A 25581-nucleotide genomic window follows, 5' to 3' on the forward strand; every position below is an offset into this window, starting at 1 on the left:
TAGTTCTAGCTCTACTAGGAAGAAATTAAATAAGGCTCGTATTGTGTGTCCTCAAGCTAAACAAACTCATGATTGTTTTCCTACTAGTGATAATAAAGCTTCTCAGATTTTTGAACTTATATTGTGATTTGTGGGGGCCGTATAACACGCACTCCTCTTGTGATGTTGTTTATTTTATCACTTTGATGGATGATTATTCTCGTGCGATTTGGGTTTATTTGTTGCGTGCGCAATAAAAAGGAGGTTGAGGGTGATTTTATGTCTTTCTTTCCCATGGTTGATCGTCAATTTGAAACCACAATTAAAATTATGAGAACTGATAATGGCACTGAATTTAATTATTTATCTGAATATTTGATGATTCGTGGCATTTCATTTCAAACCTCATGTGTGGGAACTCCCCAACAAAATGGGAGGATTGAATGCAAACATCAACATATCTTGAATGTTAGTCGGGCTTTAATGTTTCAAGCTCATCTTCATGTTACTTATTGGGGTGATTGTGTTCTTGCGGCTTTTTATATTATCAATAGATCAAACTCCCTCGGGATTGTTAAATGGGTTGACTCCTTATGAGGTGCTTACGGGAAAATCACCGTCATTTGATGTGTTGCTTGTATTTGATTGCCTCTGTTTTGCTTATAATCAACGTGCCAAGGGTGATAAGTTTGCTTCTAGGAGTCGCCGGTGTATCTTTATTGGTATCCTAATGTTAAAAAGGGGTGGAATTTGTATGATCGTGGAACCGGAGAATAAGTTTTTGTCTAGGGATTTTCAATTTCATGAAAATGAATTTTGTTTGACTTGGATGATGTTGGTTCTGCTCCTACTGGTTTGGGTATGATGCTGATTTTTTGTCCAACCTTCTAGGCCCCTATTGTATGATGCGCAACCCTTACCTAATGCGGGAGACCTTGAGCCGAGCTATAGCCCATCTTATGGGGGTGAGGAGCCTCTTAAGCCGCATGTCCCAACCCCCCGGGTCCATCTATTTCTCCCTCCCCCTATCTTCATCATCTCCCAACCCTCTACTGCTACTGTTCCCATGGGCCAACCCATCCTTGAGCCAACGTGTGCCCTTTTGGATCAGCCCCCTTAATTCTCCTTGTTTTAGCAGTCACTCGTCACATGATGATGACTGCTCCACTCTTGGGCGCGGATGATGAGACAAACAACCCTTTGTTGCTGTGAGATTTTGTTACTTCTACGGTACGGAAAATGAGTCCATCTTCGTCTCCATATCCTTCATCGGGATCCTCAGGTACTCCTTATCCTTTGGCACACTTTGTGAATTGTGATAAATTTTCTATGCGACACCGTCTTTTTCTTGCAGCAGTTACGTCTGGGGTTGAACCCCGTTCTTTTTCTGAGGCTATGCGAGATCCTGGTTGGCATGAAGCTATGTAAAAAGAAATAGGTGCTTTGGAGGACAATGCAACTTGGGAAATGGCTCCTCTTCCCATAGGTCATAAGGCGCTTGGTTGTAAGTGGGTCTATAAATTTAAGTATCATTCTGACGGCTCCATTGTACGTCTCAAAACTCGGTTAGTTGTGTTTGGTAATCAACAGGTGGAAGGGATTAACTACAATGAAACTTTTGCTCTCGTGGCTAAGATTGTTATTGTTCGTGCCTTCCTTGCCATTGTTGCTACTAAAAATTGAGAACTTCATCGGATGGATGTGCATAACGCCTTTCTTCATGTAGATTCGAACGAAGAGGTGTATATGAGGCCTCCACCTGGATTTATTCCTCCCATGCCCGGTATGGTTTGTTGCTTGAAAAAGTCTCTCTATGGTCTTCGTCAGGCTCCCAAGTGTTGGTTTGCAAAGCTCACTGCTTCCTTATTGCGCTATGGCTTTGTTTAGTGCTACACTGATTACTCCTTATTCACTCTTCGTTAAGGTCCTGTTCATCTCTCTATGCTTGTTTGTGTTGCTGAACTTATCATCTCTAGTAATGATTCAGCAGCTATTTGACATCCAAGACATATTTGAGTGATTGTTTTCATATGAAAGATTTGGGTACTTTGAAGTATTTTCTTGGTATAGAGGCTTCTCGGGGGCCTGAGGGCTTGTTTCCATGTCAATGTAAGTATGCTTTGGACATCATTTCAGAGACTGGTCTCATGGGGGCTAAGCCCACGACTTTTCCACTTGAGCATAATCACACTCTTGCTCTTGCTAGTGGTCCAGTGTTGTCTGATCCTTCTTCCTATCATCGTCTGGTAGGTCGCCTTATCTATCTCTCCTTCACTCGTCCTGATTTGGCCTATGGTGTCCATATTCTTGCTCAGTTCATGTAGGAGCCCTGTCAGGAGCACTTGGAGGTTCCCATACGGGTCGTTCACTACCTTAAAGGGTCTTCCAGCCAGGGCATTCTTTTTGGTGCGACATGGGACTTGTCTTTGTCTGCATGGTTGGTATGATTTTGATTGGGCCAGTTGCCCATTGACTCATTGTTCTCACACTGGGTGGATTCTATTTCTTGGTGGTTCCCCTATCTCTTGGAAAATGAAGAAGCAACATACCGTCTCTCGCTCCTCTGCGGAGGCCGAGTATCGCCCGATGGCGGATGTTACTTTCGAAATAAAATGGTTGAAAGCTCTTCTTCACATTTCCCAGAACCCCATGTTTCACGAGCGTACCAAGCACATTGAGGTTGATTGTCATTATGTGTGCGAAGCTTTGCAAGATGGTCTCATTACTACTCATCACGTTGCTACCCATGCGCAACTCATACTTATACATTGGCTTTTCTTCCCCATGCATCAAATTTTCTAGAGGAGCAATGGTATCATTTGGTCTTGGATTCACAAAAATTGGGATTGAAATTCTATTTTTCAATCCATTTAGAAGCACACGGTGTTCCACGCTCTTATACTTGCCATTGCTAAGTATTTCAAGTGCATCACCTATATTTATTACAAGAGCTCCATTAATTAACAAGAGCAGGGGTAGATGAGGGTGTGCACAGAGCCCAACAGCACAGGGCCCCAAAATTATAAGGGACCTGTGATATATTATTTTTAAGAAATTTACTTCATTTTTGAGGAAATCATTCTTATTTTGCGCCCACATAATAAAATTTTATCACCTTGGTTTTGAACAAATTCATTGATGTTTTTAGGGCATGCTGATGTTGGAATTGTTGACATTGTTAAAGTAGTTCTTTGTAGTTAGAGTGTTAGAGCATAAGCAATGGGTTGGTTTTGGTTGGTCTAGCAAAAAGTAAAATTAGCTTTGCTTAGTTTTACTATTGGAGCAATCATGTCTGGAATACTAGACCAACTATACTTTGGATGGTGTGCATAGCAACGAATGGGGTGATGACATATGTATCAATATTGCTTTATTGTTGCTGGGTTTTTTTTTACAAGATTGTCTTTTTTTAAAGTGAATAAAATCAGCTTATAATTTTTTTTTTAAAAATACATTACAACTATAAAAAAATTATCTATAAATTGAGCCTAAATTTGATATATTTTACGGTTTTTTCACCAAATACCCCCGACAAATCAAAAAATTCACAATATACCCTCAATGTTTCAGAAATGCACCGTATACCCTTGAGTTTTCGAAAACGTGCACCAGATACCCTTTTGCCTAACTGCCGTTAACCCACAGTTAGCTTTATTTACAATTTTGCCATCATTAACCCTAAACCCTAATCTAACCTAACCCTAACCCTAATCCAATCCTAACCCTTACTCTAATCCTACCCCTAAACCCTAACCCTAACTCTTTGGCAGCCCCCATCCCCACCCCTCCACCCCACCCCACCCCAGCCCCTACCCCCCTCCCCTACCCCACCGCCGGCCTACCCCACCGCCGGCCTCCCCCACTCCCTACGCCTCTACAGCCCAGCCGCCGATTTCCCAGCCGCCAATTTCCCAGCCGCCGACTTCCCAGCCCCGCCGACTTCCCAGCCGTCGACTTCCTAGCCCCGACTTCACAACCCTTCGAACACCAAACCCCAACCCTTCCCCCTCAGACGCCAAACCCCCACCCCTCCCCCTCGAATGCCAAACCCCAACCCTTTGAACCCTCCGTTTTATTGTACGACGCCAGTGAGCAGGAACGAAAGTGAGAGACGAATCAGCGGCAAATTTCCGACAGCGACGGAGACATCGGCGCGTAGGAGAGAGAATGTCTGAAGTTGCGAGGGGGAGGGGGTGGGAGATTGCGACGGGAGGAGGGGGGTGGGAGTTGCGACGGAGGGAGGGGGAGGGGTTGGGGGCTGCGGCGGGGGGAGGGGTGGAGGTTGCGGCAGAGGGAGGGTGGGTGGGGGATGGTGGAGGGATGGTGGAGGGGGAGGGGGCTGGGTTGGGCAGGGTTGGGCTGGGTTAGGCTTAGGATTAAGGGTTATGGTTTAGATTTTAGGGTTAGTAATTAGATTAGATTTTAGGGTTAGTAGTTAATTGTGGCAAAATGGTAAATAAAGTTAACGAGGAGTTAACGGCAGTTAAAAAAAGGGTATTTGGTGCACAAAAATGAAAAGTCAGGGGTATATGGTGAATTGTTGAAACATTGAGGGTATATTGTGAATTTTTTGATTTGTCGGGGGTATTTGGTGAAATAACCGTATATTTTACCATATTTTTTCACAACCTATTTTTCTTTCTAATAACTTTCTCCTACCTAAATTTATTCAAAATGTATATTAATTAATTAAAATTAATTAATATATCACTAATTAAAACATGAATAAAAATTATCTACTCTATATAAGAATAACATTTTGGATAGGAAAGAGAGTATATGATGGAGTATACCAAAAGTAAGAGAGAGAATCAGAAAACCAAGTAAGACTAGTCTACCCATTGTGAGAAAAAAAAAGTTGGTGAGAAGTTAGTGTGATGTGAGGTGTAAGAAGGAGGAAAGGAGAGAAAAAAAAAACTCGAAGACCAATCAAGACCAACTTAACAACCCACTGCTCATGCTCTTAGACTCAATAAATTGAGGGAGCAGACTAGAGAAATGCCTCCTTTTCTAGTGATAATGCACCAAGTGGGTGGGGGTGGGGTGGGGGTGTTGTTAGGGATGGCCTAGAGAAGTGGATCTTGAGATTTAGCATGAAGTTCTTCGCTTTAGACTCTCTCATGTCGGAAATTATGGCCATTCATCTCGGCTTATCTATTGCTTTTTGTTATAAGTATACGAATGTCACGTTATATTCAGATTGTCAACTTGCGGTTACTCTATTAGCCTGTCTTGAAAATAATATTAACAAATATTATATATACGAGTATGTTGTACCATTGCGGAAAGTTATGGAAGCATATTTCGGGAGCAAGATTGAATATTGTGGCAGGAAGTTCAATGACACGGCTTATGTAATGGTGAAATATAGTAGGAAGACGGATTGTACTTTGAATGTAACTAGAATTTTCCCCATTCCTCCTAGTTATTGTATGGATACGTATCTAAACGATTGTAAGACTATTTTTAATATGGTAATGTAAGAAGGCTGTTTTGTTAAAATAAAAAAAAGATTAGAGAAATGGGTTATAAAATGTGGGTATTTCTCAAAAAAAAAAAAAGGAGGTATTTCCTCTGTTTTTTTTATTGTTCTCACTTAGAATCTTGACACTATTCATACTTAGAGAGAATCTTCTCAATTTTTTTCAATTTATAAGAAAAATATATTCATGTGGGATCTTGTTTGGTTCGTCTCAATTAATACATTATTAATATTCAATCGTTATAATTTTTACTAATATATAATGAAATATATTTAAGTTCAAAAATGTGCATTGGGAGATGTGCACCGGAAAGTGAGAAAGATAAAAAAAACAGAGGGAGTATGTGAGAAAATGATATATATTCATGTTTTCATCCATGGTAAGCCCCTTTTCTCCTTTTATTTTCAGTTTTTAGTTCACTTTTTTGTTTTGTTCAATAAATTAGTCTCTCTTTATGAGATTTTCTCAAACCCTGTTATGGGGTTTTAGTTTCTGTTTTGGAAATCTCCGTCTCCCCTATGGGAGTTGTGAGTATGGTTCTTTTGTTTTTAGGTATGAGAAATTATTCTCATTCGTTGAAGTTCGAGACTCAACATGAAGTTATTGGAATATCGGATGCGGTCAACCTGAGTCGATCAAGAATGTTCTTCCCAAACTATATCAGAATGAAAGACTTCCTCATCAATAGCTGCTTGATTCAGCAAATACAAGGGGGTTGTGCTGTATTGTTCGATCTAGTTCATTGTAGTTTCTTCGAAGACGAATTTGATTTGGTCTTGTTTAATTGTATCTTGTTTTACTTTAATACTATTATAGATGCCGTTTGGCCTTCAATTAATGAAACTTCTCCTTCAAAAAAAAAAGTAAAAATAAAAAATCAACTTTTAAAATTCCACAGAATAAAAAAATAAAAGGTTTCAACATAGGTTGCAGATGCCCATTGATCTAGGAAACACTCCTCAAGTCCTCAGTCCTCAGTCCTCAGTCCTCACCCTCTTGGCCTCTTCTCTCATCTTTTTCCTTAATTATTTCCGCAAAACGATTGATTTATTGCAACCTGCAAATCTTCAGATATAGAATTATTTGAACAAGATTAAGAAGAAAAGATAAACCATGATGCACAAAATCTACCTCTTTGGAGACTCATAACTGGTATGTATGCACACCATCTATTCGACTTTATGTCTCAATGACATATTCATTACTTTTAATCCTTTTTAGTGGGCACCATTTCATCATATTCAAGTTTTAAAGTGTTGGCTTTCGTGGGTTTAATTGATTTGTTTAGTACTGTAAAGATTTTAAATCAAGCAAGTATTTTGTTAAGAATATACAACACCAAAAGCAATTGCACATGAACACACACACCAAGATTATGAATTTCTTATTAGTCTAATCACCAGTAATAACATGGATCATGTGAGCTTGTGCTGTTTTTATGTGAGCCTTTCCGACAAATCCGGCGCAATTAAAGATCTCAGTTTGGATACTATTGTATTAAAAACTACTAATACAGTATCTAATTCAGGAAACCAATGATAATCACAAATCATGGGATGAACAAAAATTAACTAAACAAACACATATATTAGTTACTTCATTATATAAGAGTATATAACACTAACAGCTTGCAATTTCTACCCCTGCCAGAAAGAAAATCACACTTACATTCAAGTCATACAACCTTTGTCTGCTTATTTTCTCTTTTGAAGTACTTTCATCACAAATGGCAACTGGAATGGTACTTACTGTTGCTCAGGCACTGTTATCAGCCTTACAGTCCAAAGAATTACGAGACCTATGCTCCACGTTTGGGTATGTTACTCAACTTCAAGCTCTTGAGCACACTGTCACTACAATCAAGGCTGTCCTCCTGGATGCCGAGTCTAAGCACCAAGAGCTCTCTCATGAAGGCCGAGTTTGGGTTGACAAGCTCAAGGATGCTGTTTATGATGCTGATGATTTGTTCGATGAGTTCAGCACCATTGCCAAGCGCTATAAAGCAATGCCAGGTGGTAAGATCTCCAAAAAGGTACGCCGTTTCTTATCTAGTGAAAACAAGGTGTTTTCTGCTTTTACTACGTCTCGAAAGATTAAGAAGCTTAGGGAGAAGTTGGATGGCATTGCCAAAGATCGTAGTCAATTTGGGTTTAGTGATGTGTATAAACCTGTTATGAAAAGAAAGGAAACCTATTCTTATGTGCGTGAAGAGAGTATCATTGGGAGAGAGCAGGACAAGGAGACCATTTTGGGAATGTTATTGTCAAATGCAAACTCATCTGTTGATATCCAGGACAATGTTTCCTTTGTCAGTATTGTGGGGATTGGAGGGTTGGGGAAAACTGCTCTTGCCCAACTTGTCTTTATTGATGACCGAATTAAGAGTGAATTTGAGTTGAAATTTTGGGTCTGTGTCTCTGAAGAATTTGGCATGAAAGAAGTCCTTTCTAAAATCCTTGAGGGTAGTGAGCCTAATTTAGAAGTGCTACAAAAAAAAGTCAAACAAAAGATAGAAGGGAAAAGGTACCTTCTTGTTTTAGATGATGTATGGGAAGAGAACCCTCATGAATGGCTTGAGTTAAAGGATTTCTTGTTTTTAGGTGGAAGAGGGAGTAGAATCATGGTAACAAGTCGCTCGAAAAAGGTGGCAAGAGCTATTGGTAGCTATCCAATGCACGAGTTACCAGGTCTCTCTGATGAAAATTCTTGGTGTTTGTTCAAGAAAATAGCTTTTGAACATAAGGAAGAGCAAGCCGACAAAGCTCTAGTTGAGATAGGCAAAGATATTGTCAAAAAATGTGTTAATGTTCCTCTCTCTATAAGAGTGACAGCCAGTTTGCTGTTTGATCAGAATAAAACCACATGGTTGTCTTTTAAAAGTATGGATTTGGCTAAAATGGCTCGCCCTGGTGAGGATGTGATAATGCCAACGTTGATGTTTAGCTATTACCAGCTTACTCCCGACTTAAAGAGCTGCTTTAGCTTTTGCTCACTCTATCCTAAGGATTATCGGATAGAAAAGGGAAACTTAATCAGTCTCTGGTTGGCACAAGGCTATCTTGATCCAGGTCATGAAGGTCAGAGCATGGAAGATGTGGGTGAATACAATTTTTCTGTTTTGTTGCATAGATGTTTCTTCCAGGATGTTAAACAGGATGAAGATGGTGAAATTCTCACATTCAAAATGCATGATCTTATACATGATCTTGCTCAACAAGTAGCTGGAAAGGAGGTTTTGATGTTCACGGAAAGTACAAGCCCTTTCGACACCAAAATCCGTCATTTATCTGCAGTTGCTTATACACGTTCGTGTCAGAACTATATGTTTCATCAAATTGATTCTACAAATGAGATGAAAAAAATGCGAACATTTCTTTGTAGATCGAATTTGGAGTATTTTGGAAACTCTTTCACATCTGATAATGTATATACAATTATTTCGAGATGTAAGCAATTGAGGGTATTGGAGTTAGCTAATACTTTCAACCTGAAAACAATACCAAATACAATAGGTAAACTAGTGCACTTGAGATATTTAAATCTCTCTAACAACAAATTACAAATGCTTCCCAATTCAATCACCAATCTTTATAACTTGCAAATATTGGATTTACACAAATGTAAGCATCTAAGAGAGTTACCAAAGGACTTGAGAAACTTAGCAAATCTCAGGCTCTTGAATATTTCTGGATGTACTTGGTTGACCCATATGCCAGCAGGAATGGGTAATTTAACATGTCTTCACACACTAACAAATTTTGTTGTAGGTGGGGACAATGACAAGCAAGTTCAGAAAGGGGAGCTCATTGACTTAAAAAGTCTAGTTAATTTGAGAGGTGAACTCTTTATTACAGTGAAAGAATTTTCATCAAATGATATGCTCAAAGATACAAAAGGAGCGGATATATTAAGGAAGGCGCGTCTCGATGCTTTAAAAATATATTGTTATAGTTGGGGCCAAGGTCATTTCCATGAAATTTTGTTGGAGGGACTCTGCCCCAACCATGATCTTAGGAAATTTAAGATAGATGGATATGAAGGCACAACATTGCCAAGCTGGGCGTTGATGATGGGAACCTATCTTCCACAGCTTGTGACTATCAAGTTGTGGGGTCTACGTAAGTTGCAGCATCTCCCATCATTGAGTGAACTTTGTCATCTCAAATCTCTTCAGCTTTTTTTCATGGATGATATTGAGTACATAGAAGGCCCTTTCATGCTAGCATCAAGGTCAGCAGAGTTGATGACATTCTTCCCATCCCTTGAGAAGCTTTGTCTATTCGATATGCCAAAGTTGAAGGGATGGTGGAGAGACTTAGTGTTGGTGGAGGCTGATGCAGCTACTGTTGATAGTTTTATCGACGGCAATGGTCGCAGGGAACAAGTGGTGATCCCTTCATTTCCTCGTCTTCATGAATTAGAGATAGACGGTTGCCCAAGCATGACATACTTTCCTCCATGCCCAGTTGCAAAAAAAGTGGAGCTATCAAGATGCAATGAAGCACTGACATTTTGTATGAAGGAAGGTGTTCCAAGTGCAGTCATTATTGCTTCTTCTTCCTCGTCCTCCTCCAACTTGCTGCCCATTAGTGTGTCTGACACAAGTAATTCTGGGGATCTTATATTATTTGAGAGGTTAAAGATAGATGATGCAGGGATTCTAAACTCACTACTTCAAGAGTTTGGGCGAGGTGCTGTTGCGATCTCAATTGTAAATTCTAAGATGGACAGTTTTTCAGTATGTAAGCTTGGATTTCAAAGGTATTGTGCCTCTTCCCTTCGGGAACTTTCAATTTATAAGTGCTGGAAGCTGAAGAGTTTGTCAGAAGGAGGAATAGAGCATCTCACAAACCTACAACATCTCTATATTGACGATTGCTATCTGCTGGATTTGGAAGAGAAAGAGAATATGCCATGGAAATCTCTTCACTCCCTCTCTTCCTTGACATTACGCAATCTTCCAAAGCTGGTGAATCTCCCAGAGGGGCTTCAATATGTAACCACTCTTCTGTCGCTCCGCATTAATTCCTGCAAAAATTTGAAGGTCCTTCCACAATGGTTTTACTTACTTTGTTCTCTGGAATCGCTTCAACTCTTGAGGTGCTCTGAGCTAAAATCATTGCCAGAAGTATTACGTCGGATGAACTCCCTTACAGAACTTGTAATATATTGCTGCAACAATGAACTAAGTGACAGATGCCGAGAACCAGATGGCGAGGATTGCCCCAAAATACGCCATATTTCTGAAATACATATCTGTTGAAGAGAGAAGTATTTTTTGAGTGACAGTCTAAATTAATTTTAGTTCCTCCTTTTCACTTTTCAGCATAGTGAATTAGTGATGCGTAAATAATGTTAGTTGCCTTGTTACTTGTTAGTGGTCTATTAAGTGTCATTTATTCTAGAATCTAATGACATCTAATGAGATGATCCATGATTATGTTTTTTAGTACTTATAAATAATACAGAATAAACAAAGTTTGAGTATGTAAATAATGTTAAAATAATTTTATTCCATCTGTTACAAAATACTGTTCTCATTTGCAATCTTGACACTATTCATAAGTAAGAAAAATCTTGTAAATCATTTACATATAAGAAAATATATATATTCATGCAAATTGTAAGAATGAATTCATTACGAAAATTAAACTTTTGTAATTTATACTAAAGATAATAATAATAATACAAAATTGCATTCACAAACGTGAAAAGAAAAAACGAGAACAAATTCTTTTTTAAGACAAAGGGAGTATAATTTACAGAAATTAAAGGATTATCAGGTAAAGCTTTATTTATATTCTGAAATATTTGCTCCACTTTCCTTAGAAAAGAAAAATTCTCTCCACGAAATTTGTACAAATATATTAAAAGGCTTTGCTATAAAAAAAAAACATTGTCATATGACACGATCCAATCCAGTGTATGTGCCACATGACACTCTTCTCAAGCTTCTAATATAATGTTTATGATCTCAATTTAAAATATTAACAATATGTAGCTATAGGAATCAAACACAAGACCATGGAAATGAAATGTGAGAGCTTAACTACCCATCCACTACAATTTCAATGTTTAATACTCCCTCCGTCTCATAATATAGTGCTTACTTTATTTTTGGTGGGTCAAACTTTAAAATCTTTAACAGAATATTCTCATTTGTATATATATAAAAAAATATTTTCATGTGGAATCTTGTTAGATTCGTCTCAATGTGTAGTTTCATAATATCAACTTTTTATATTTTTTATTAATACAGAATTTAAGATATTAAAGGTCAAAGTTACGTCTTGGAGATTGTGTAAAAAAGAAACAAGCACTATATTATGGGACGGAGGGAATAATTCAAAGTAAAATATAATAAAGTATTACAATTATATGTAATTATAAAGATATATACAAGTTTTTTTTATATTTCTAATACTGTTATTAATGAAATAATATTCTCTTATCCGAATTCCATTGAAATTGTATTTTTGTCCCTAATTTCTAGATTTTTTTAATAAAAAACAACAACTTATTATGCCATAACGTCCATTTCTCAATTTCTCACCCTACACAAAATATTACAAAAAACTAATAAAATCAAGGGTAATGTTATATGTAGCCCTTAGGGTTACATATAAGCATTAAATACATGTCTTAAAATGAAAACAGTTTATGAATTCATGATAAAATTTCACATTATTTGAGGTAATAAATGCTTGATTCAAATTTTTATTTCTATTTTAAACTTCTTATACATAGCCTTAAGGGCTATGTATATCATTTTCCTAAAATCAATTATAAAATTTATGAATAATAATACATTTGATTATTATAACTAACCCGAGGTCCAAAAATACTACTCCCTCCGTCCCAAAATATAGTTCCCATTTTCTTTTTGAGTGTCCCAAAATATAGTTCTCATTTCCATATTTAGTTCCACATTTTTCCGCAATTTGTCTAGAAAAACCGTGTCTCATCATTTGTTTGCTTCTTGAATTTTGTTTTTTCCTTTGTTTATTCAACCAAAAAGTTACAATTAATGTTCTTTCACCAATTATTTTTCATTCTCTCTCCTAAAATCATCTTTTCCCATACAACATTTATTTAAATAAACAAAAAAATCTTTACTATCCCTCTTAGATTCTACTTGCATAAATTACCGTGAAAAAAAGGAAATGGAAACTATATTTTGGGACGGAGGGAGTAGTTTTTAAAAAGGTTTCAACATAGGAAGCATATGCCCATTGATGTAATGTAGGGATTAGGAAACAGAAACACTCCTCAGTCCTCAGTCCTCAGTCCTCAGTCCTCACCCTCTTCTCTCATCTTTTTCCTTAATTATTAGAAAACTATTTCCGCAAAAATAATTAATTCATGTGCAACCTACAAATCTGCAGATATCGAATTATCTGAACAAGATTAAGAAGAAAAGATAAACCATGATGCACAAAATCGACCTATTTGAAGACTCATAAATCGTAACTGGTAAGGTATGCACACCACATGTTCGACGTTATGTCTCAATGACACATTCATTACTTTTGATCCATTTTAGTAGGCATCATTTCATCATATTCAAGTTTTAAATTGTTGGCTTTTGTGGGTTTTAATTGATTTGTTTAGTACTTTCAAGATTTGAAATCAATCAAGTATTTTGTTAAGAATATACAACACCACAAGCAATTGCACATGAACACACACCATGATTATGAATTTCTTATTAGTCTAATTACCAGTAATAACATGGATCATGTGAACTTGTGCTGTTTTTATGTGGGCATTTCCGACAAATCCGGCGCAATTAAAGATCTCAGTTTGGATACTATTGTATTAAAAACTACTAATACATCATATAATTCAGGAAACCAATGATAATCACAAATCATGGGATGAACAAAAAATAATTAAACAAACACACATATTACTTCATTATATAAGAGTATATAACACTAACAGCTTGCAATTTCTACCCCTGCCAGAAAGAAAATCACACTTACATTCAAGTCATACAACCCTTTTCTGCTTATTTTCTCTTTTGAAATACTTTCATCACAAATGGCAACTGGAATGGTACTTACTGTTGCTCAGACACTGTTATCAGCCTTACAGTCCAAAGAATTACGAGACCTATGCTCCATGTTTGGGTATGTTACTCAACTTGAAGCTCTTGAGCACACTGTCACTACAATCAAGGCTGTCCTCCTGGATGCCGAGTCTAAGCACCAAGAGCTCTCCCATGAAGGCCGAGTTTGGGTTGACAAGCTCAAGGATGCTGTTTATGATGCTGATGATTTGTTCGATGAGTTCACCACCATTGCTAAGCGCTATAAAGCAATGCCAGGTGGTAAGATCTCCAAAAAGGTACGCCGTTTCTTATCTAGTGAAAACAAAGTGTTTTCTGCTTTTACTACGTCTCAAAAGATTAAGAAGCTTAGGGAGAAGTTAGATGGCATTGCCAAAGATCGTAGTGAGTTTGGGTTTAATGATGTGTATGAACCTGTTAAGAGAAGAGAGGAAACATGTTCTTATGTGTATGAAAAGAGTATTATTGGGAGAGAGGCCGATAAGGAGGCCATTGTTGACATGTTAGTGTCTGACTCAAACTCTTGTGCTGATAGTCAGGAAAATGTTTCGTTTGTCACTGTTGTTGGGATTGGAGGGTTGGGGAAAACTGCTCTTGCTCAACTTGTCTTTAATGATGATAGGATCAAGAGTAAATTTGAATTGATGAAGTGGGTTTGTGTCTCTGAAGATTTTGGCCTGAAAGAAGTCCTTTCGAAGATCCTTGGGAGAGATGAACCTAGATTAGAAGAGCTGCAAAGAGAAGTCCGTCAAAAGATAGAAGGGAAAAGGTACTTTCTTGTTCTAGATGATGTATGGGAGGTGAGACATCATGAATGGCTTAAGTTAAAGGAGTTCTTTGTTTTAGGTGGTAGGGGAAGTAGAATTATGGTAACTAGCCGCTCCAAAAAGGTGGCAGCAGCTATTGGTAGCTATCCTATGCATGAGTTGCAAGGTCTATCGGAGGAAAATTCTTGGTGTTTGTTCAAGAAAATAGCATTTGAGGATAGGGAAGAGCAGGCCCACACTGATCTAGTTGAAATTGGCAGAGATATTGTCAACAAATGTGCCAGAGTTCTCTCTCGATAAAAGTGACGGCCAGCTTGTTGTACAATCAAGAGAAAATAAAATGGCTATCATTCAAAAATACTGATTTGGCTAAAATGTTTTCAGGTGCGGATGACGTAATGCAGACATTGATGTTTAGCTATTATCATCTTACTCCTGAGTTGAAGAGTTGTTTAAGCTTTTGCTCACTCTTTCCTAAGGATTATGTCATGAAGAAAGACAAGTTAATTAGTCTCTGGCTGGCACAAGGCTATCTTGATCCAGTTTATGAAGGTCAGAGTATGTAAGATGTGGGTGAATACAATTTTTCTATGTTGCTGCATAGATGCTTCTTCCAAGACATTGAACAGGATGAAGATGGTAAAATTCGCAAATTCAAAATGCATGATCTTATACACGATCTTGCTCAACAAGTAGCAGGAAAGGAGGTTTTGATGCTCACAGAAAGTACAAGGCCTTTCGACACCAAAATCCGTCATTTATCTGCTGTTGATTGTACAGATTCGTGTTGGAAGCACAAAATTCATCAAATTCATTCTACAAATGAGATGAAAGCAATGCGAACATTTCTTTGTAGATCAGACCTTTTAACATCTGATGATGTAGATACAATTATTTCAAGATGTAGGCATTTGAGGGTATTGGGGTTAGCTAATACTTTGAATCTAAAAACTATATCCACTGCAATAGGTAAACTATTGCACTTGAGATATCTAAATCTCTATGGCAACGATTTACAGATGCTTCCCGATTCAATTACCAATCTTTATAACTTGCAAATATTGAATTTACGCAAATGTAGGGAGCTGAGGGAGTTACCAAAAGACTTGAGAAACTTGGCAAATCTCAGGCACTTGGATATTTCTGGATGTGATAGCTTGACCCATATGCCAGCAGGAATGGGTAATTTAACATGTCTTCACACACTAACAAATTTTGTTGTAGGTGGGGATAATGACAATCAAGTTCAGAAAGGGGAGCTCATTGACTTGAAAAGTCTTGTTAATTTGAGAGGTGAACTCGAAATTAAAGTGAAAGAATTTTCTTCAAATGATATGCCAACTGGTACAAAAGGAGCGGACATATTAAGGAAGGCGCGTCTCGATGCTTTAGAAATAAATTTTAATTTTAGTAGTCGGGGCCAAGATCATGTCCACGAAATTTTGTTAGAGGGGCTCTGCCCTAACCATGATCTTAGCAAAATTGTGATAGGTGGATACGACGGAGCAAGATTGCCAAGCTGGGCGTTGATGATGGAAACCTATCTTCCACAACTTGTGACTATCGAGTTGTGGGGTTTATCTAAGTTGCAGAATCTCGCGTCATTGAGTGAGCTTTGTCATCTTAAATGTCTTCAGATTTCTGACATGGATGATCTTGAGGGCATAGAAGGTCCTTTGATGCTAGCATCAAGGTCTGCAGAGTTGATGACATTCTTCCCATCCCTTGAGAAGCTTTTTCTATTCGATATGCCAAAGTTGAAGGGATGGTGGAGAGACTTAGTGTTGGTGGAGGCTGATGCAGCTACTGCGGATAGTTTCATAGACAGCAATGGTCGCAGGGAACAAGTGGTCATCCCTTCATTTCCTCGTCTTCATAAATTAGAGATAGAACGTTGCCGGAGCATGACATACTTTCCTCCATGCCCACTTGCAAGAAGAGTGAAACTATTAAGATGCAATGAAGCACTGACATTTTGTATGAAGGAAGGTGTTCCAAGTGCAGTCATTATTGCCTCTTCTTCCTTGTCCACCTCCAACTTGGTTCCCATTAGTGTGTCTGACACAAGTAATTCTGGGGATCCCATATTATTTGAGAAGTTAAACATAGATGATGCAGGGATTCTAAACTCACTACTTGAAGAGTTTAGGCGAGGTGCTGTTGAGATCTCAATTGAAAAATCTGAGATGGACAGCTTTTCAGTATGTAAGCTTGGATTTCAAAGGTATTGTGCCTCTTCCCTTCGGAAACTTTCAATTTTTAGATGCTTGAACCTGGAAAGTTTGTCAGGAGGAGGAATAGAGCATCTCGCAAACCTACAAGATCTACGTATTAGCTATTGCAATCTGCTGGATTTGGAAGAGAAAGAGAATATGCCATGGAAATCTCTTCACTCCCTCTCTTCCTTGAAATTAGAATTCCTTCCAAAGCTGGTGAATCTCCCAAAGGGACTTCAACATGTAACCACTCTTCGGTCGCTCCGCATTTGTTCCTGCATAAATTTAAAGGCCCTTCCACAATGGCTTAACTCACTTTGTTCACTGCAATCGCTTCAACTCGAGTGGTGCTATGAACTAAAGTCATTGCCTGAAGTATTAAGCCAGATGAACTCCCTTACAGAACTTCTAATATTTTACTGCAACGATGAACTAAGAGACAGATGCCGAGAACCAGACGGCGAGGATTGGCCCAAAATACGCCATGTTTCTCAATTACGTATGCCGTGAAGAACAATGATTCAACTTTGCTTTCAGTTCAGTGTAGAGGTGGTTATTGGACAGAGTATCCCAATGGTTAAAGGGTTAGGGTCAATTTAACAGGGCTTTTATTGGACAGGGTCATTATTGGATAGGGCCATTATAGGGTCAACAAAGAAACCCAATAATTTTAAAAAATAAAATAAGTTTTGTAAAAATAATTACATATTCGGATTCGCATTCATTTATACTTACTTTTGGCTCTTTTTGTTTCTTGTTTTTCTTACTCGTTTACCGACCCGCCCATTATCGGCCCGCTATAAGCCCTCTACCCATTTGGCCCAACCCGCTATCGACTCTTTATGAGACGACCCTCTTATGACCCGATCCGCTTCCGACCCGCACTGACTCTGACCCGACCCGTCCAATAACCAGGTCTAGTTCTGTGCAACTTTTCCTTTCTAAATAATGATAAGTAGTAGTAGCTTTGGGTTCTTTAAATAATGTTAGTGCTCTATTATGTAGGCGCCTATGTTGTACTACCTCCGTTTCTTTTTAATTGTTACATTTTGACATTTTACACTATTCACAAATTGCACTTTGACCCTCGTTTGTGATTTATACGTGAATAAAAACATAGTCATGTGGGATCTTGTTAGATTCGTATTAGTATGTATTTTATTAATATGTAGTTTTTATATTTTTTACAAATACAAAATTAGAGATATAAAGGCTCAAAGTAGTGCATCGACATGCGTGAAAAGGGTAAGTGTAACAATTAAAAAGAAACGGAGGTAGTATTAAATTTCTGATTTTTTGTTTCTTATTTAAAGGCTTATGTGCTTTGGTTTCAATAAGTGGAACTAGTCTTACATGCATGCAATGCGTGCGAACGCGTGATAACAAATAAAGTAGAATAAATAAAATAAATTGGATAGTAAAACTATCTTTACAATTTATTTTCTCAAAAAATTGATGTTGAATGTTGCCTTATATAATAGAGATATACATTCAGCATTCTTATTTCTCTCTATGTTCTTTTTTACTCTATTATTCTACAAGTTATAAATGTTCGTCTTAAAATTTTCTATTACTCATAATACTCCATAGATATACCCGTTTTGTTATACTTTGTAAATGATATAAATTGTTTGTGTATATTAAAAAAAAATTGAAAATTTTGAGTCTGAAAACAACACCTTAAAAGAAATTGTGGTAAGAGAATATATATGACATCAATATTCTCTTGTAAGTTACATAATAAAAGTGTTAGAGATGTATATAATTGTTTAAGTTTTTTTAGTTAATTATAATTATTACAAGACTTTATCATATTTTATTTCAAATATTAGACAACAAAATCTTAGTGTACTGATGGTTAACCTCTTATTTTTCATTTCAAAGGTCATGTACCACATAGGCTTTTTTTTGCATGCCTTTCAATATATTTGTATAGATATGCACTTCAAACATTAGTTCTGCGTATTTATATACTTTTAAAAAACCTAATACTTATTCGGTTAGGATAATTTTTTACAAGTACAAGATTTAATAGAGTTGTAGGTAGTTCCTTGTAAAAAAAAAAAAAAGAATTGTAGGTAGTTCATCGCTCTGTACAACAAATCTTGACAGTATAGTGATTGTCACCTAGTTACCAAGCCAAACCCGAATTTGTCGAGACCTCGTCATATCAAAACACAACAAGTCGTGTTCATGACATAGTCTTGAAGGGGTAATTTGGAGACAATAAAAATTATTATTAATATGATTAGGCCATTTAATTAATTTAGTCCACTCAAATAACATATCCAAATAAAATTAAACAAATATAATTTGGGTTTGAAAATATTTGGACTAGCCCGTATTAATAGTCCAAATAAAATGCTAAAATGACAAAGGTAAAAGAGACTTTCAAGTCATAAATGGGCCAAAGTTCATAAACTACCAAGTTCATGAAGAGATCTTTATTCCTTATAAACATGCATCACTTCCTTCAATTGAGGGGACCAGAAAAATAATTATTCTCAAGAACTCATAAATTTCTCTTGAAATTCTCTCTGTCAACCAGCACATCAAATTAATACCGACTGTTCAGATACACTCAATTCTTATTTCTCTCTACTCTATTTTTACTCTGTTATTCTACAAATTTCTTTTTGAGCCATTGAATAAATGTTCTAGTCTTTAAATTTTCCTTTTACTCCTAATACTCCATAGATGATTAGATAATACCCATACATTTTATACTTTGTAAATGTTATAAATTGTTTGTGTATATTATGAGTAGTAAAATGTTTATTAAGAATTGTTGCAGGGATTATGCAAGTCCCTTTTATCATACTAATTACTAAGTTATACTACTCTTCGTTTTTTTTTCCTTTTTTTTTTTTTATAAAGGTAAGCTTTTATTAATCAACAAAGGACCATACATTCATACTTCATAGCATGTCTATGAGGCCAAGCCAAATAGACACCTATGGTTACCCAAAGTTTACAAACCAAAACTCAAAAAGCCAAATACAAATCATGAAAACCAAGCATACAACTCCACAAGACTCATACCAACACTTTGCTGCACTAGAGACATTTCTTGGCATTAGTTTATGAACTTCTTCAATGGTTTTTTTTCTTCTTGCTTTTGTTTTGTTTCTAATTTGATAGTTGGTTGTTCCATTTCTACCATAGTCTATCCCACTTGATTCCACACTATCTAACAACTACACTTTCTCTCTCTTTGAAAAACAAAAAAGACTTACTTCACGATTGCCAACACACGTACTTGGTCATGAATATTTTTCAAATTTCATTTAGTAAAAGTTATTGAATATTTTCAAAACATACATTTAAATAAATCTTGACAATAAAAAATTATTTATATATACTCCTTCGTTTTTACAAGTTCTTATTGGCCGCTTCAAAAGCTTTATGTTATGATAACACTTGGATTCAAAGAATCCATACTTGTACTTCGGCGTTCATACTAATTACAAATCGAATCACCCTATCTACCGGACGGCAAGATCTCATAAGCTCCAATTATACTATTATTATGTCTGATGTCTCCTAATTGCGAAGGATAGTCTATTGTTTCGTAAAGCTACCTCATTTTCCTGTCTAAAACTTCATAACCTTGCAGCTCCAATCTCACGCCAAATGCTTAATTTTTATGAATTATATAAGTTGACAAGTGAGGCATACTAAAGAATGGCCGCCTTTAATGTAAATGTGAGATGTGACTTGCGAAGGAGCTGAACCAAAAGGAATAGCTCGGTCGCGAGTCGCGATCTGTGTCGCGAGGTGCGACGAGACTGTTTTTGGAGCAGCGAGCAGCAGCAAGACATGAGGCTCGTCGCGAGTCGCGACGAGTATCGCGAGGCCATCGCGAGGGGGTCGCGAGTCGCGACGCTTGTCGCGGGTCGCGATCTGGGCTGTTTTTCCGCGACGCGCGAGGGCGATTTCTTCACTCGGTTTTATTTTACCACTTAGGGCTTGTATCTTAGACTTCATATAAATATGTTTTGTCATATTTAGGGCTTTAAACCACAAAAATTACTAGAGAGAGAGATTAGAGAAAACACAATAGAGAAGATTAGAGAGAGTCTTTGAGATTCAATTGGAAATCCATTCAATTGAATCTTGCCTATTGTATTTGTAATCGTCTCGTTCATAGTGAAACGATCTTTTTCCCTGCCTTGAGGATGTAGCTATCATATTGATAGTGAACCTCGTTAAATCTTGTGTGTTCATTTATTCGCTTTCTTGTTTTCTTGTGTGTGTGCTTGATTGTTGTGGATTCTTGTTGGTTTTATTAAACGCTTCCGCATAACAAGTGGTATCAAGAGCTACAGGTTAACACCGGGGTTAATCGCTTTTGGGACATGGCAACAACAACCTTAAAGATCGACAAGTTTACGGGAAGGAATAGTTTTGGGCTATGGCAGATAAAGATGAGAGCTTTATTGAAACAACAAGGTATCTGGAAACCATTGATTAAGGGTTTCACAACGACATCAAAAGAGGTAAATCTGACTGGTCTAACTGAGGCTGAGTTGGAATCTATGGAGGAAAGAGCACACTCCACTATCCTGCTATGCTTGGCGGACGATGTCATCACAGAGGTTGCAGATGAAATCACAGCTGCAGGTTTGTGGTTGAAACTGGAGAGCTTGTACATGACAAAGTCGCTCACAAACAAATTGCTATTGAAGCAAAGGTTGTTTGGCCTACGCATGAGAGAAGGTATGTCCCTAAAAGATCATCTCGATCGTTTGAATTCTATTTTACTGGACTTGCGTAATTTAGATGTTAAGATTGAGGATGAGGATGCTGCGTTGATATTGTTGGTTTCATTGTCAAGTAGCTATGAACATTTTGTAGAGTCTTTTGTGGTTGGAAAAGACATTGTGTCCCTAGAGGAGGTAAAGTCGGCACTTTACACTAGGGAATTGCGTCATAAAGCAACTGGTGATATGGTAGAGGATCGTGATTATTCTGCAGGTTTGGTAGCAAATGCTGAGAAAAATAAGGGAGATTCGAGTAGGGATAGGAGAAAACCTAGGTCGAAGGGCCCTAAAAGTAGTGATCTTTGCCATTATTGTAAAGAACCGGGTCATTGGAAGAGTGAATGTCCTAAGAAGGATGGTTCGGCTTCTTTTGCAAAACAAAATAAGGTTGACTACGATTCTGAGGAGGATTTAGCTCTAATTGTCCATGAGGAGAAACGCTTAGAAGATAAGTGGGTTCTAGATAGTGGATGTTCTTCACATATGTGTTCTGACAAGGAGATATTTTCGACCTATAGCTGATGTAAGAGTAGTGTTACTTTGGGTGACAATACGGTGTGTGAGGTGGTTGGAGTAGGCTTGTGAGGTTTAGAATGCATGATGGGAGAGTTAAGGATCTTAGAGGCGTGAGGCATGTTCCACAACTTAAGAGAAATCTTATATCTCTTGGGATGTTAGACCGTAAGGGTTTTCGATTCCAAGGAGGGGATGGAGTTTTGCGTGTGGTGAAGGGTTCTTGTGAGTTACTTCGTGGCGTGAAGTCAGGTGTGGGTAACTTGTATGATGTTTAGGGTACGGCACTGGTAGAGATGATTCTGAGTTGAAGCTGCATTCTGGGTTGAAAAATGATGGTCTTGAGTGTGAGGTGGAGCTTATGGGGGCTTCTACACATGTTGAGGCGTCAGAGTCAACGAGAATGAGTTCAACAACCGGGTTTGAGAGTACTAGTTGGGTTGAGGATGAGAGTGTCAACAGTGAGGTAGAGTTTGTGGGAACTTCTACACAACTGGTTGAAACTGAGGGTCATCAAGAAGAACAACCAAGGGTCTCTCAGCAGCAGATTGGTATGATAAGGTTCGGTTCTATCGATACTTGTGTGCCAGCTTATAGCTATGATGGGATCTCGAGCGACATGTCTTTGCCAGGGAGTGTTGGGTTGAGAGGTGATTCTGGGAGAAGTCACCAAGAGGTAGCTAGATTGGAACTCCAGGAGGAGTTGCCTGCGTTCCAGTGAGAACGAGTGGAGTGCTCCGGCGCGAGCATAGAAGAACTTCGACGGAAGTTCCCCTGCGCCAAGGGTGATTTGTTTTGGGTACTTAGACGTAAGTGCAAATGGCTCTAGTTGGAGCAACTGGCAGGGTACTGGCTCGTCTTGATTAAGGTGGAGCTAGTGTGTTTGCGGTTCAGTGAAGGCGATTTGATTTCCGACGGGTAATAAATTGGGTTTCAGGTGAATGCGCAACATGGGTCTCATAGGATGTGAGACCGGGTCGTTCATGATGAGTGGTCAGCGATTTGGCGAGATTGGTGAGACTCATATGAGGGCAAGCCTGGCATCGGGTAAAAGAGTATGAGCAGGAAGGGAAAGGAGTATCTTGCGTACTGTTGCAGAGATACATGCTGTGTTGATGGTTTCGAGGTGGAGTTGTGTAGTAGATGCAAGTCAAGGTGGAGATTTGTGAGATGTGACTTGCGAAGGAGCTGAACCAAAAGGAATAGCTCGGTCGCGAGTCGCGATCTGTGTCGCGAGGTGCGACGAGACTGTTTTTGGAGCAGCGAGCAGCAGCAAGGCAGGAGGCTCGTCGCGAGTCGCGACGAGTATCGCGAGGCCATCGCGAGGGGGTCGCGAGTCGCGACGCTTGTCGCGGTCGCGATCTGGGCTGTTTTTTCCGCGACGCGCGAGGGCGATTTCTTCACTCGGTTTTATTTTACCACTTAGGGCTTGTTTATCTTAGACTTCATATAAATATGTTTTGTCATATTTAGGGCTTTAAACCACAAAAATTACTAGAGAGAGAGATTAGAGAAAACACAATAGAGAAGATTAGAGAGAGTCTTTGAGATTCAATTGGAAATCCATTCAATTGAATCTTGCCTATTGTATTTGTAATCGTCTCGTTCATAGTGAAACGATCTTTTTCCCTGCCTTGAGGACGTAGCTATCATATTGATAGTGAACCTCGTTAAATCTTGTGTGTTCATTTATTCGCTTTCTTGTTTTCTTGTGTGTGTGCTTGGTTGTTGTGGATTCTTGTTGGTTTTATTAAACGCTTCCGCATAATAGTAAATTCTCAAATACATCCAATTGATCGAATTGAATCTATTGTTATGGAATCATGACTACATCAACACCTAGTCCTCTAATTCCGTTGGCAAGCAATTTCGCCTCTGTTTTCTAATGGTGTATTCTATACATACCTTCTTTGCCATACCATTTGCATGGCTCACCCATTTCTTCGGTGTTGTAAGGATTAAAAATAAATTTGTTCACCAGAGGAGCATGCTCAGCCAGACATAATGCAAGCTCAACAGAAGATGTGCTCCCAATAAATCCAACAAACTCGACAGTCCTAAGGTGCTGATGTGCACGTATTGCACTTATATATCTTATCATTCTTTACTGTTGACAATGACGACATTTTATGTGCCCAAGGCTGTAGCTATAGACCAAACACGAAAAAGAATTGACTAGTCGCAAGGTGATCATGATCACATTAGCAATATTCGAGATTTTGATACAGTTGAGAATGAAATGAGTTCCACATTTTTACTATGTATATATGACCTCAATTGTTCTATGCAAAAAAATACTGTATGATGATTGAACTTAAGTTATTAAAAAGTGCAACTACCTTCAACTTGAAGGTGTGCAATAAAAGGCATGCCTCAATTACACTCACAAGTGACGGGACACTAGTATACTGCATCTTTACCTTCGATTCCGGAGCAAATACAAAAGAAGTAAGCTTTGGAGCAGAAATTTCGAGTGATACGATGTTAGAACACCAAGTTAACTCTAACACTTTGTTTGGTTCATTATTTTTGAGTTTCAAGAAACGGAATCAATTACCGATTTCCTTTCTTTTTGTTTGGTTCGACCCCACATCAATCTCTTACCATTACTTGATGGTAATGGATTCCCCCTATTTGTTACCTTCCCATCCCCTTCAAGTAACAAATAAAATCCATTACTTGAAGATAATGGTTACCCTTCATTTCCATTACTTGGCTTGAACCAAATACTCAATAAAGGTAATCATTTTTGTTACCATTCCCCTCCTCTATTTGTATCAATTCTCTTTCCGTTTCATATATTGAATCAAACGACCTCTAAGTGTATCAGCTTGAGGGACAAAACTACAAGTTGCTTTTTATCATAAACCTTAAGATGTTTCTCGAACACAAATAATTCACACCTCCTCACCACTAAATGCTCGAGATTAACACAGTTAGATAAATGTTGGGCCCTAGAATTTTCGTGTTGGATTTCAAGTGTAAGGAACCAATTATCACAAGAGAGCATATGGTGGGAGGAGTTGACTCAATCTTTAACAAATTAAGAGAGAAATAAGGAGGCAGTTGAGAAGATAGAGCTGCCCCTTTATTTTGAAGGAAGCACTACAACAACAATCTAGACTTTCTTGGTCAAGTATATATAGGAGATATGTAGTTTATTTTAGGGGGTGATGATCATTAACTAATATTCTCTCTTTAGCTCATATTAACTCTCTCACTCTCTAAGCCATTTTTTCCTCTCTCATTATTATTCATTGTTACGAAGGGAAGAAAACACTACCATTGTAATTCCTCATTGTAATTGACGGCGTTGGCCTACTAGTGGATTGGTGATCAAGAGTGTCACCCGCGGTTTTTCCCGCCATTCGAGTTTTCTGCGTCAACAATTCGTTTGTCTTTTTAATGCTTTGTTTCCTTCACGTATTTCATTTATTCATTGATACTGATTGCCGTTAGCATCATATTCCACTGTCAATGAAGTGAATTCAGGATTACTTACATTGTCAAGCTCTTTTGCACAAGCCCCAGCCTTTTCAACATTTTCATTATTGTCCGTCATCAAACTGAATTGCAGGAGGCCTCCATGTTGTCTCTTAATCGAAATTAAACTTAGGGGTCATATATTCTTCTGTGACATTCTTTAAGCTTTCTTGCAATATGGTGATGTAAGTTCTATTGACTATCAATCTAAGAATAATAGCAAACAATAATAGAATATCAAATAATGAAGCAGGAAAGAACACACCATAACTTTTACGTGGAAACCCAAGAACTGGGAGAAAAACC

General features: G+C 37.9%; 3 protein-coding genes across 3 annotated transcripts; all 3 read left to right on the top strand.

Moving 5' to 3' along the window:
- Positions 1 to 5984: 5984 nt before the first annotated feature.
- Positions 5985 to 12940, top strand: LOC125492258 (putative disease resistance protein RGA3). Its single transcript, XM_048634407.2, has 2 exons — positions 5985 to 6614; positions 9230 to 12940. The coding sequence occupies exon 2, from the start codon at positions 9340 to 9342 to the stop codon at positions 10723 to 10725; it is 1386 nt and encodes a 461-aa protein (XP_048490364.1). The 5' UTR covers positions 5985 to 6614; positions 9230 to 9339; the 3' UTR covers positions 10726 to 12940.
- On the top strand, positions 6709 to 17055 carry LOC104885212 (uncharacterized). Its single transcript, XM_057391186.1, has 4 exons — positions 6709 to 10623; positions 13407 to 14577; positions 14685 to 14802; positions 14866 to 17055. The coding sequence occupies exons 1-4, from the start codon at positions 7189 to 7191 to the stop codon at positions 17024 to 17026; spliced, it is 6885 nt and encodes a 2294-aa protein (XP_057247169.1). The 5' UTR covers positions 6709 to 7188; the 3' UTR covers positions 17027 to 17055.
- On the top strand, positions 12712 to 14885 carry LOC104900680 (putative disease resistance protein RGA3). Its single transcript, XM_048634411.2, has 2 exons — positions 12712 to 12935; positions 13552 to 14885. Exon 2 carries the CDS (start codon positions 13587 to 13589, stop codon positions 14598 to 14600), a length of 1014 nt encoding a protein of 337 aa, XP_048490368.1. The 5' UTR covers positions 12712 to 12935; positions 13552 to 13586; the 3' UTR covers positions 14601 to 14885.
- Positions 17056 to 25581: the final 8526 nt, after the last annotated feature.

The sequence above is a fragment of the Beta vulgaris genome, chromosome 8 (genome assembly GCF_026745355.1).
Source record: "Beta vulgaris subsp. vulgaris cultivar EL10 chromosome 8, EL10.2, whole genome shotgun sequence".
NCBI lineage: Eukaryota > Viridiplantae > Streptophyta > Magnoliopsida > Caryophyllales > Amaranthaceae > Beta > Beta vulgaris.

Coding starts and splice junctions, on each gene's coding strand:
- LOC104885212 (XM_057391186.1), top strand. CDS start 7,189: ATGGCAACTGGAATGGTACTTACTGTTGCTCAGGCACTGTTATCAGCC. Junction 10,624..13,406: donor TGAACTCCCTTACAGAACTT/GTAATATATTGC, acceptor TAACACTAACAG/CTTGCAATTTCTACCCCTGC. Junction 14,578..14,684: donor CAGAGATATTGTCAACAAAT/GTGCCAGAGTTC, acceptor AAATGTTTTCAG/GTGCGGATGACGTAATGCAG.
- LOC125492258 (XM_048634407.2), top strand. CDS start 9,340: ATGCTCAAAGATACAAAAGGAGCGGATATATTAAGGAAGGCGCGTCTC.
- LOC104900680 (XM_048634411.2), top strand. CDS start 13,587: ATGTTTGGGTATGTTACTCAACTTGAAGCTCTTGAGCACACTGTCACT.